This window comes from Thermobia domestica, chromosome 6 (genome assembly GCF_964235325.1).
Source record: "Thermobia domestica chromosome 6, izTheDome1.hap1.1, whole genome shotgun sequence".
NCBI classification, from domain to species: domain Eukaryota; kingdom Metazoa; phylum Arthropoda; class Insecta; order Zygentoma; family Lepismatidae; genus Thermobia; species Thermobia domestica.
Genome location: NC_137459.1, coordinates 96,774,673 through 96,786,841, shown reverse-complemented (window position 1 = coordinate 96,786,841; position 12,169 = coordinate 96,774,673). Strand labels below are relative to the sequence as shown.

At 36.8% G+C, this 12,169-nt stretch overlaps 1 protein-coding gene across 2 annotated transcripts in view; it reads left to right on the top strand.

Annotated features, from left to right (window-relative positions):
• Positions 1–12,169, top strand: part of LOC145688108 (KICSTOR complex protein SZT2-like) — a 373,764-nt gene that overhangs the window by 60,623 nt on the left and 300,972 nt on the right. For both annotated transcript variants that reach the window (XM_081761856.1, XM_081761857.1), the window contains exons 17-18: positions 1,415–1,493; positions 11,343–11,509. In XM_081761856.1, coding sequence (XP_081617982.1) covers positions 1,415–1,493; positions 11,343–11,509 — 246 coding nt within the window. The remainder of the gene's footprint in view (positions 1–1,414; positions 1,494–11,342; positions 11,510–12,169) is intronic.

Below are 12,169 nucleotides of genomic sequence, written 5' to 3'. Positions count from 1 at the left end.
GATCTTAGCAACCAGCGCACCAGTCGCCAGTTGTCTCTAAGCCTTCACGGAGTGTAGATCGAGTTTAAAGTGAACCCCTTTCAAGGTGCCTTATCATCTCCACAATGAATCGTTTGTTAGAGCAGCGTTACTCGGTGAATTTTTGCGTCAAATTGGGTAAAACTGCGAGTGAGACCCATGACATCTCAAGTCTGTTTATGGGAGTGATGCCATTGGTCGATCAAATGTTTTTAAGTGGTACAAATTGTTTCGGGAAGTAAGAGAGCAAGTTCAAGATGAGCAACGGTCAAGACACTTTTCAACGGCAAAAAATGACGAAAACTTAGTGAAAATGCGAAATCTTTTGAACTTCGACCGCAAATTGAGTGGGCGAATGATATCAGAACAATTAAACTTGTCAGAAACTATTGTGCACGAAATCGTAACCAAAAACTTCGGAATGAGAAAAGGTTGTGCAAAATTGGTGCCGAAGGTGTTAACCAAACATGGCATCACACAGCTTCCCCAGCCACCATACAGCCTAGATGTCGCTCCGGCACACTTCATCCTCTTCCCCCGACTGAAAAGAGTCATGAAAGGACAGCACCACGGCTCGGCCCAGGCCATTCAAGAGGCCGTAAGGAAGGAGCTGAAGAGCATTCCAGTTGCTGTGTTCCAGGGACCCTTCAGTTCACTGGCAGAATCGCTGGAAACCCTGTGCTGATGCAGAAGGGGCATATTTTGAAAACTATAAAGTCGATGAGTCAAAATTGTGAATACATTAAAAAAAAATCAGTGTTATTACTTTCCAGACGAACCCTGTATATATATATATTTTTTTTTTTAAAAAAGATTTCCTTAGTTTAGTCTGTCCGTTTGAAGAATTACCCTCTTAACACGAAAGGCAAGATGGTAATAGTTCCGCTTTGGGGATAATACACAGACAGTCCTCTCGGAAGCAGATAGGCGACCAATGTGATTGCTATTTTATGCTACACTGGAAGATTGTTGATCTCCGACATGCATGATTTGAGGCTAACAACCCTTGAAGCAAGTCGATAGTTAAGAAAATAAATCTGGCAGACTATTCAGGCTTCATAGAATTTTTTAATACGGTTATAATTGTAGGACCAAATATTAATGATCGAAAAAAAGTTAACCTTTCCACATTGATTTGCTTTGGATTTCTGAAAAACAAGTTGAATGTATATATTAGATATATAGTTCATTTGCGATTAGAGAACTCATTCTTGCAAATATGAGTGGTTTTCCTGACGCAGTATGTGTTTCGTCTTCACATACTGTGATATGTATTTTCGTATGAAGTAAAGATGTTCTTATCCAAAAAAGAATGTAGTCAAACTCTCAAAATAATATTTGTATGTGTTGTGTGTGGTTAATCTGAAAACTTCACTTTAGATTTTATTCATTTCAGGATGCGACTGCAAGAGGGATATAGCTTTGCTCATTCTGCCTCTGGAATAATAAATATGGTTCTGGAAGTGGAAATGACAGTAAGTTTTTATTTATTTATTTTTTTTTTTATTTTTCTTTTCGAAATAAATAAATAAATCGAGATTAAATACTATGTTTAAAGTAACCGGCAATATACTATTGAATGTTTGTTTTCGGGAAGGTGGAACAATTTGACATATAAATGTCAGGTGTATGGTTTGTACGTAATTATTCCAACCGTTAATGATTGCGTGTGCTCTTGATGGGTACACCCAGATTCGGTTGGTGGTTTGGCTCAATTAGGTCTCCTATTCAAAAGTTGGTGAATGTGTCGAGTAGATTTTCCGTGCATAGACAATAATCTGTCACTTAAATATGTGAATTTTCCCTTTCTGTCACTATTTGCCCTACCATTTACAATTACTAAAGGTGTTGTTTCACAAAGTTGGATTAGCTCCCTATCTGCTTTGACTATCTTATCTTGGTTATTTCTTCCCTCAATATTCACACTTTCTGTTCTAAAAGTGGCATACATATTATCTATGATTTCTTCCCTATCTGTTAATATACCAATACGTGCATTAAAGTCCGCAAGAAGAATGTAACTATTTTGGACCCCTATCTTAAGACCAGTGAATAAATTTTTGTTCACAAATTGTTTCCTAACACGATGTCTAAAATTCCAGAGCATTTTAGCCAAATAATGTCATCACATTCTGTTATATATTTTTTTTAAAATGAATAAATGAATGAACACTGTTATCCCAAATTGAACTCACCCAAATTTGCTATATTTCACTTTTTGTTAAATGTTTTGTAATTATTGATAAGAAAAAAAAAGTTGTGTTCATCTGTCTCCCATCTGTCTGCAAAACGAAACTAAACAAACAAACAACAACAAAAATAGTGTTTCATTTCTTGTAGGAAACTCTTCAATGCCAATTTACTTGCCAGCTCTTTTAGTTCAAAAAGATTATTTTTATTGGTTCATTGCGCAAACTATTTTTACACTTTTCCTTACTGACCTCTGTTTTTGCGTTACTTGCTCCCATTTACTATGGATTCACCACTACGGTGGGTGATCCTTGTCTTCTATCCACGGTGGCTGCCTTGAGTGCGTCGGGTGAAGCTATCTCTCCAGTATCCTTTGACTTCTATTCTCTTTATTCTTGCTATCCGCTTTGTTGTCATTTTTCTCATTTCGAACACGTTCACGGGTTTTGAATTTACTGATTTATAGACACTGTTATTTTCTGGGTTTACTTTATATGTATCTCCATGTGTTTTCAGCTTATCGAAAACTAAAGCGGTGAACTTGTCTTGCCTCGTATTTCTTATCCATTAATACTCGTCTGATATTATACACTCGATTCGAGAATTGTTCACTCACTACAATAGTTGTCCCCCTTCAAGTTTCTTTTCGCGTTCAAGCCTTCTGATTTCTTGTTAAAACTTTGAAATGTCACCACTATAATCCTTGTTCTTCTTCGTACTTGGAATAGTGTGTGCTCTTTCTGTATCCTGGTCTTCTATTTCCACTCCCACATTATTTCGTATCACGTCTATCACAACCTTTTTACACTGCTTTAGCTGCTCTCACCTGCACTATTACACTTTGTTTCTACATTGCGAAACACTAAGTTTGACCGTTTGCTTTGGTTTTCCAAATAGTCCCGTTTGCTTTCGATTTCGTTCAAGCTTATTTTTAACTTCTCATTTTCCTTTGACAGGAAACTTACTTCTGTCTCTAATTCCTTCATTTCGGCTGTTAAATGCTGCACTGATGCTTCTGTTCTGTCTGTTTTGTTGTCTATATTTGTGATTCGTGTCACTGCCGGTTCTATCTTTTTGAGTTTCTCTGTCTTCTGACTTTTTCTTTTTTCCAGCTGTCCCTCAGAGGAGGGCCAGGATTTTTCTCCACATTCCCTTCCACAATATTACTAATACAATACTTAACGACATTATCCCGATGCTAATCTCCTTTTTTGATGCATTGATCTCTACTTGCTGAGGTTTTCAATTTCAGGCAAACAAAACAACCAATACTTGCCCTCCATTGTGTTAGAGTATCGTCCATTGTGGCAATATTGGATGTCAGAGCGTTCTAAAACACGTCTGACTCCTTTGCTGTCGTAAGAAAAACTTCATACAAACGTCTTAGACGTTCGGTTGTATAGAGAGAGAGATTGCAGCTCTGATCACGTCTGGCAATTGTGAAGATGCGTCAAAGAATTTCGGTAATATAGAGAAACGCGGAAGATATAAGCAAAGAAAAAAATTAACGTTACAAGACTAAAGAATCCGGAAGCTCAGAATTAATTTTAAATTAATATTCGTAGTGGATTTGGAGTTCTTCACGGCTGCTTTCCGTGACGAAAATTAATATGATAAAATAATGAAACTAGTGCCAATCTTGATGGACCGTGAAAAAACGTTCTTGGAACTGTGAAAAGACCAGCATTGATAAGTAGAGGATGTGACAGGTCGAAAATCGTAAATTGAGTTCAACGAAGATTGTAAACATGTTAATGAGGATATGGGAAAAGGCTAGATTACTATAGATTCAGAAATGAAACACTGTAAACAGAGAAAAATACGAGAATAGTAAACGCAAAACTGCTTATACCTGTAGGAGCGAAAAGAAAGAATAAGTGAAAGGCAAGATTGCGAAATAGAAGCAAATATCAAAACAAAAACAAAAGATTTGTAGAAAGGCATTCACAAACAAAGAAATTCTAGATGGATGTAAGAGGTATTTCGAAAACCTGTTAATATACAAGCGAAAAGGAAGGAAAAGAAACAGTTCAATTCACGCTACAGAACAAGTGACTGAGAAATTGTCCCTCATAGGGATTGAATCAACTATTAAAGAATTAAAAAGCCACAAACCTCCTGGAGCTGATTCTATTTCAACCGAATTACTCAAGGTGAGAGGAACCATCTTAATTGAAGAGATCTACTTAATAATCTGTTTTAGTTGGAATCCAATGATTGGCAAACCTGATTGATGGTGTTTCACGCTTTTGTATTTAGTTTGGCCGAAAGAATCTTGTATGATACCTTTTGATGTACATTGGTTGACATTCTTCCACTTCCATTCCCATTATTGTCATTTGTTGTGGATGATGATGGTTGTAACTGATTCCGTATGGCTTTCCAGGATATATCACGTAATATACATTACATATTGGGCTAGAGCGATTGAAATGTTCTACTAACGTATGTCAGCCACACTTGCTATTCCTCAACCAACGACTGGATTTCATGACTAAAGAAGTCTGTAGTCTGCGATGCGAAGAAGTCCTGAACTGCATATTGCACCGCCCGGTGATCAGGGAAGCTCTTCCCTGTCAAAAAGTAATCAAGATGTTAGAAGACGTGGTAGCCGGTGGGACAGACATCAGGAGAGTTTGGTGGGTGAGGAAGTGTGTTTCATATTGCAATTCATGAAGAGTCTGTACTATCCTTTAGAGATATGTAACATATATTTTTATATAACATGAATTAGTTGGGTCGAGTGGAGAACGGATGAGAGGGTGCTAGAAATGGTGGGGGAGAAAATTACACTTTTAGATATTATTGAGAAGAGGAAGAGAAACTGGTTGGGACATTGGCTATGAAGGGATTGTATCATGAGGGACGTCCTAGAGCGTATGGTGGCAGGAAAGAGAGAGACGGGGCGAAGGAGACAACAATTAATGGACGATATCAAAAAAGAAAAATCGTACATGAAGACAGATATTAGCGGAAGACCGCGGAGTAGGGAAGTGACGTGCTAATAATTGCAGAATACCTATGATGATGATGAGGATATCATGTCCTTTGACCACTTCTGAAATGCTGATGTTCAAATTCATGGTGCATTTCATCGAACACACAAACGATTCACAATGATGGTTTCACCTCGATGGAGAGAGATATAACGGATTATCCCCACAGCAGACCACCATACCAGCAGTAATATCTTCTTGGGATGGAGGGGTGATTTGGGAAACCACTCCAGACGGCTATCTTTGGCCAGTGTCAACTTATGTGGTGTTCATAACTCGAACTATTTTCACTTTACTGATTGCATGGAGTCGCCTAATGACAGTGGTATGGTGTATGCCTAACTTGTCTGAAATTGATGAACACTTGCCATTTCCACGATGTTCCTGAGGGACTTAGAACATACAGTTTCCCGATGGCCGCGGGTCTTATTTTTCAATATCACCGACACAAAATTTCACAAACTAACTGTGGTTCGTTCATTCACCACTCCTGGTCCAAATTCACTGTTGATGATTTTCTTGGTTGAATATGCTGAATGTCCCAGTTTGAATTCATAAAGGAAAATTCCTTTAGATTGTGTTCGCTATAGTGCATTTTCACATGACCTGATTCCTGCCTTCTGTCGGACTAAGCATCCCAAACTATTTTCTGACATATACGAAATTTGTGATGTGTGCGTGACGTCGGTTCGTTCATTTGTTGCGTTACAGAGGGCGGTTTCCTACCACTACTACAATGGACATTTCAATTGCACCAACCTAATGTTACAAGAAAATTGCAAAAGCAACCTCAAACAACGAAGAGCACATTATAAAGAACGACTTTCGCTAAATTCCCCATCAGGTAGGAGGGGAAGAAGTTGGGAGAAAGTTAAAAAGGTGTTTCAAAGTCTGATAATCTATATTATAAAATTGAAAATGAGTATGTTTGTGACTCTTAATCTCTTGAACCACCCAACCGATCTCTATCAAATTTTTAACGTAGATGGGGTTTGAGTCTTGGGAGTATTTTTATCATTTCGCTTTGACGGTAGAATTTAGGGGAGGGAGAGAACGAGGAATATTTGAACTAAACGACCAATCTCGATCAAATTTTCAACATAGATGAGGTTCTTCTCTGGAATGTTTCCTATTGTTTCACTTTGACGGAGCAACGTAGGGGAGGGGGAGATATACAAAAATCAATATATATATATATATATATATATAAATAAAAGTGACTGTCTTCGTGAGTTAATAACTCTTGAACCACCCGACCGATCTCGATCAAACTTTCAACATAGATAAGGTTTGGGTCTGAGGTGTTTCTGTCATTTCACTTTATGGTGCAACGCAGGGGAGGGGGGAGATATATAAAAAAATTAAAATAAAAGTGACTGTTTTTTTGACTTCCTCACGCTTAAACCACTGACCGATTTTAATCAAATTTTCAACATAATGAGGTTCAAACTTGGGGTAGTTTTTATTATATCACTTTGATGGAGGGGGAGGGAAGAGAATAGATATGAAAATAAATAAAACTTAGTAACTCTTGTACCACCCGACCGATCTCGATCAAATTTTCAACATAGATGAAGTTCGAACCTGAGATGGTTTCTGAATTGAGTTGATTGAGAGTTTAATGTCCCGTTCAGTAGCAAGGCTATATGAGACGTTAACCTACTGATTAACGTGGAATCCAAAACACATGAGTTCCCGCCGGGAGTCGAACCCGGGTCTCAGACGCCAAATGCGCGTATGCTAACTGCTTAGCCAAGAAGTAGCACTGAAATGTTTTTTGTCATATCACTTTGACGATGTATCTCAAGTGAGAGACATTTAAAAATGATCAAAAATGACCGATTTAGTTTCGAATCTATAATTTTTGCGGTCGCTGAGATGAACAGTGACACTTCCGATGCTGTTTAAATCCAAGTTCAGCCCCACAACTTGGGGCTGGGAGGTAAGGTGTGTATATAAAAGTGATTAAAATGACCAATATTAGTGTCGAATTCACAGTTTTCAGGGTCACTGAGATGAACAGTGATACTTCTGATGCCTTGCCCCGCAACATGGGGTGGGAAGAGGGATATGTAAAAATCATCGAAAATGACCGATATCAAAGAGCGCTTTAGTAATAGTAAAAAGTGACTGACTAACGAAACATATTACTATTTTTTCTTAATTTAACCCAGTGAAGCGAGTAATTGATGTTAGTACATAATATAATTGATAGTACACAATGTAATTGGATTTTAGCATTGAAATCAAATGGAGGTATGGATTTACGTGATAGGAGGGCGGGAGATGAGCATCGCTGTAGCCATCTTGAAAGCTATCGTCTTGGATTTGGCTGAAATGCTTAATTGACAAGGGAAACGCGTGACACATCTCTGTAGGGTAACTTTTCTCCAGAAATTTTTTGTTAGCTTATTGTTATTTGTTAATGAGACATAGACTGTTGGATTTGGAATTTTTAGAAACTGGTTTGTGAGCCTGTTTTTCTAGGTGATGCAGGAGAGCATGGAAACAGCACTTATACCCTTTATGAAGAGCCGCAAACACTGTACCTGATGGTTACCATCTGTGTCATGTAGAAGTCAAAGGTCTGTATTACGGGTGCTGCATGCCAACAAGTGGCATTCCGACAAAGTACAATTGCAGCAGCACCTATGTGAAGATGATCTTGTCATACGGATAGTTGTTGACAAGATAAGCACTGGCTCATTGGAGTGAGGTTCCAATATTTCGTAGAGGTGTTCTGTTTAGTGATGATACATATTCTTTGTCCATGTTGATGTAATAAACAGAACCATCATTATTGGTCTGGTGGCAACAGATCGAAAAAATATTTTAGTGGACGCAATAAAATGTCAAAGTGCACATGGTACTTTTATCGTCAATTGTACATCCAGTCTCCGATAATATGGTGTGTGGTGTGCAATTGAGTCGTGTGGTGTCAAGTTTCCTGATTTTTTCCATCAAGATGTCGTATTCACGTACTATGCTGGAGAGATCAGAGAGTAGTTGGATCAACAATTTCTGAGACGATAGCTGTGCCAGGGAAGACCCATCTAGTGGCCACTTCGTTCATTAAATTTCACGCTCTATGACTTCTACTGCTATGGCCAACTGAAAGATACGGTGTATCGTAAAAATAAACTTGAAGAATGTACACCATTTCCAACGTTGGTACTAGATGCCTATGCCGTCCTCCCAATTGGAGAAAACTACTGGCTTGCGTGGTCGCCATGTTAAGTGTATGTACACACTGAAGGACGTTAAATCCCAATTTGAACTTCTCGTATCTACCAACTAAAAATAACTGTAGAAATAAATTCATATTTGCCTTTCTGAGGAAAAGCCACCTTAGAAGGAAATTCAATAGAGTGAGCGTAATCCAATAGAGCGACCTTCATGATAGCATCATGGATGCATATACCCCTATAAGGTACACTCATGTCCAAAATTATTGTCGCATATCTATAACTGTCTTCTTGTAAGAATATAATTTGATAATGATTTTGCAGCGTACTTTTAATTCTGATACTGTGTGTATAATCGGGAAATGTAAATTTGGCGTGAATTTCATAGGAAAAGAATTATAAATACGACAATTAGAATGAGTAAATAAAATGTTGTTAAATGGACACGAACATTTTATTTTCGTTTTATTGTTCTTATTTACTGCTCTTTTGACATGAAATTTGCCACATACATGTATTTGCCGATTATACACATACTAAAACTATAAGAAATACAGGGGGAAATCGTTATTAAATTATATTCCTAGAACAACATATTTATAAACATGCGACAATAATTTTGAACATGAGTGTACATTCCCACCCTATTGCCAAAACAATTCAACATTTTATTCCAGTTCCTCCACCCCTTTGCAAATTGCAAATATAACAGACTTTTTCCTCACCGAGTACACCCCCATATACAGCATTTTTGGTGCTTTTGTAATATTCTATTTTTAAGTAGCAAACTGCTTTAAAAATGCATAGAAATTTATAAATAGCATTTTCTACAACGAAAGAAGGAAATAAGAAAACAATTCTTGTATATTTGAAAGAAGCACAACGTGTTCAGTTCAAATCCCCGAATTTTAATTATTGTGAACGAAGTACTATGAATTATGAAAAAACACCAAATGAAAGGCCAGATCTTCAAGTTTTGTTTTTATGACATAAAGTTGTCTGTTTGCACACTACACAGCACCGCGGTTACGTAAGTAAACATGGCTACTGTTCGACAATGCGCGTAAGCAGTAGTGTGGTATTCTGAGACAAAATCCTGTGATTTCAGCGCAATTTCAGACGAGTGTACGGAGTAGTTACACCTGATGCTAAATTAATTTAATGTGAAGCAAATAAAATTTATGAGCTTTTCTTGAATTCTCTGGAATTTCATCGTCCTATCATTCATATTTTCTTTTCTGCTATTAATCGAAATTAGGGAGATTTGAAGGGAACACACTGTATTATAATGAAGAGCGGAGCAGAGAAAAAGTAATGACAATTTTAAAAAAGTAATAACTTCGTCATTCTACAGATTGTCTAACTGCTTTTCAATGTGTTCATATGCAATCATTTGTTAAGTGCTGAATCCGTAATACCGCCAAGAAACGGAGAATTGGAATTACACAGTCCATGATGTAACTTTTATTTTTTTATTATAAAAACATAATAAGTTAATTGCTTACAAATGTTCATTACTTAACTTATATTGTAACCAAAATGCTTTTTGAATCCGGTTTCCTTTTGTATTTTCCAAACCGAACATTTCTTTTGCCATTTCAGCCAAATAAAAGACGGAGTAGCAAAAAATATTTCTGGCCTAATGCTATGACATAACTAGAAATGTAATTTATGAATCCTTTATCAGAGCTTGAAACAACTGTGAAAAGATAGAACAAAAAATTTGGATATTGCTAAAGTCTAGTGTTTTTGTTAGAGTCTAGTTTCTGAAAAGTAGTCTGGGATCTTGCGTTTTTGAAAACCTATGTGAAGCGCTTTATTTCCAGACGTAATAAAATGTCAAAGTACACATGGTCCCGTTGTCGTCAGTTCTACAGCCGGTCGCCAGTGGTATAATACTATAGGTGGGCCGTAGTAGATTCGTTTGTGCTGAAGAAAAACGTTGGATGTTGAAAGGGACATCTTGTATCACTAAACTTGAACTGTATGTAAGATCGAAAGAGACCCATTTTGTTATTGAGAAAAGACTTTGATACACTGACTCTCGTCCCAAAAATAGCCACTTCAGAAATAAATTATGATCATAAATGCATCGCATTGTGTTATCGAAATTTTGGTTTGCATCACATTTCTGTGATTTGGCATAGCTAACTATGATACGATAGTGCTTTAAAAACACAGAAACAATCCAACTTCGTTGTACAGGGAAAGCAAGAATTTCTTGTGTGGTTGAGTTAGCTTGTTCTATTATAGTTGGAAAAGAACACCAATGAAGTTTCGAAGCATCTCACGAGTTTGGAAGTACAGTGTATATATATAAAATATAGTTAGTGTTTGTACTGTAGTTCGCTGGAATCAGAAACGTCTGGATGCTAATGGTGATTGTCTTGAACATTTGATATTATTGTACAAATTAAAAGGGGTGGGAAAGAAAAGTTTTATCATAGTTTGTAATTGTTAAGTAATTCTTTAGCCCTTTCTTGTAAGCCCGATCTAAATGGTCAGATTCCTGTCTTTGTTATGGAAAACCTGGGTTCATTTCTCTGTGATTACATGTGATTCAGATCTCATGTTAATATGTACACGCTTATATAACTTTGATGTTCAAAGGAACTTTAAATTCTATACAATCAATTATATAGATATACTGAAATGGTAGCATTTCTATACGTTTGATTGAACATTTTCAGTGTAACACTTTGTGGGCACTTTAACTTATAGTGACAGATTTCGAATGTGAACTTTTGACATCCTGATTAGGAAGTGAATGTGGTATCACTACCCAACCCAGGGGTACGTTAATATACCAAACCTTATTACATCACGCTTGTGCTTAAACATAGTTAGACATTTACGCTTGGCTTCTTGTTTATTGATTAATACAAAATTTGTTTAAAAAAATGATTTTGCTTAAAATTGAATTTTATTGTCTTATTTGTTCTTTTATTTGCAGGGACAAGAGGGAAACGTATGTTTGAAGTCTCCAAAGAACACAGAACCGTGCACGAATAATGAGGGAAAGAATACTTCAAGCACCGATAATAGTCTAACCGTTCAGCCTTGCATTATCCAGTACATACTGTTCCCGCCTCATACAGCAGTTACTGGTGCTAAAGAAAGGTAATTGCCACAATTGTTTCAGGAGTTTATTTCATTTCCATGGCCAGTTGACTGACTTCTTAGAATGCAACACCCATCAACTCACTAAATCTATTCTGTTTAAATCATGTAACCAATACGTTGTATGTAATAAATGAAGAAAACTAGTATATATGCCCTGCAGGCTTATGGTGACAGAGCTTTTACCAGGGATCACATTTGAGAACACGCGTATGATAGAGAAGGATTCAGAAAAGATTTATAGAAACCAAAGAACAATGAGCAGTTGTGTACAAATTGGGTATTTGTTTTGTGGATGAATGTGTTGGAAAGTATACTTCAAGAATGTGGGTTGACAATTGCCATAAAAGCATCCGGGTCCTGGCAGTGTTAGAATTTTATAGAAGAAGATATGACAACTGGTTGCTAGGGAGTTTGTTTAATTTGTTTATGAGTTTGATATTTAGAAGTTCGTTCGCACTAGTCGTTTAATGTTCGTGGCTTGGTTTGAGTAAAGTTTAGAGAGTAATCAATGTGGAATGAAGTTAAATAATTAAATCAAGAAGTAATGGATGATTAATAGTTTATAAAGAGTAAATGCAGTTAGTAAATTATATAAATTATTGAGATTAGTACCATTGTGCACTTATGGAATTCACTAGGAAGAAGTTGTGTGATAGA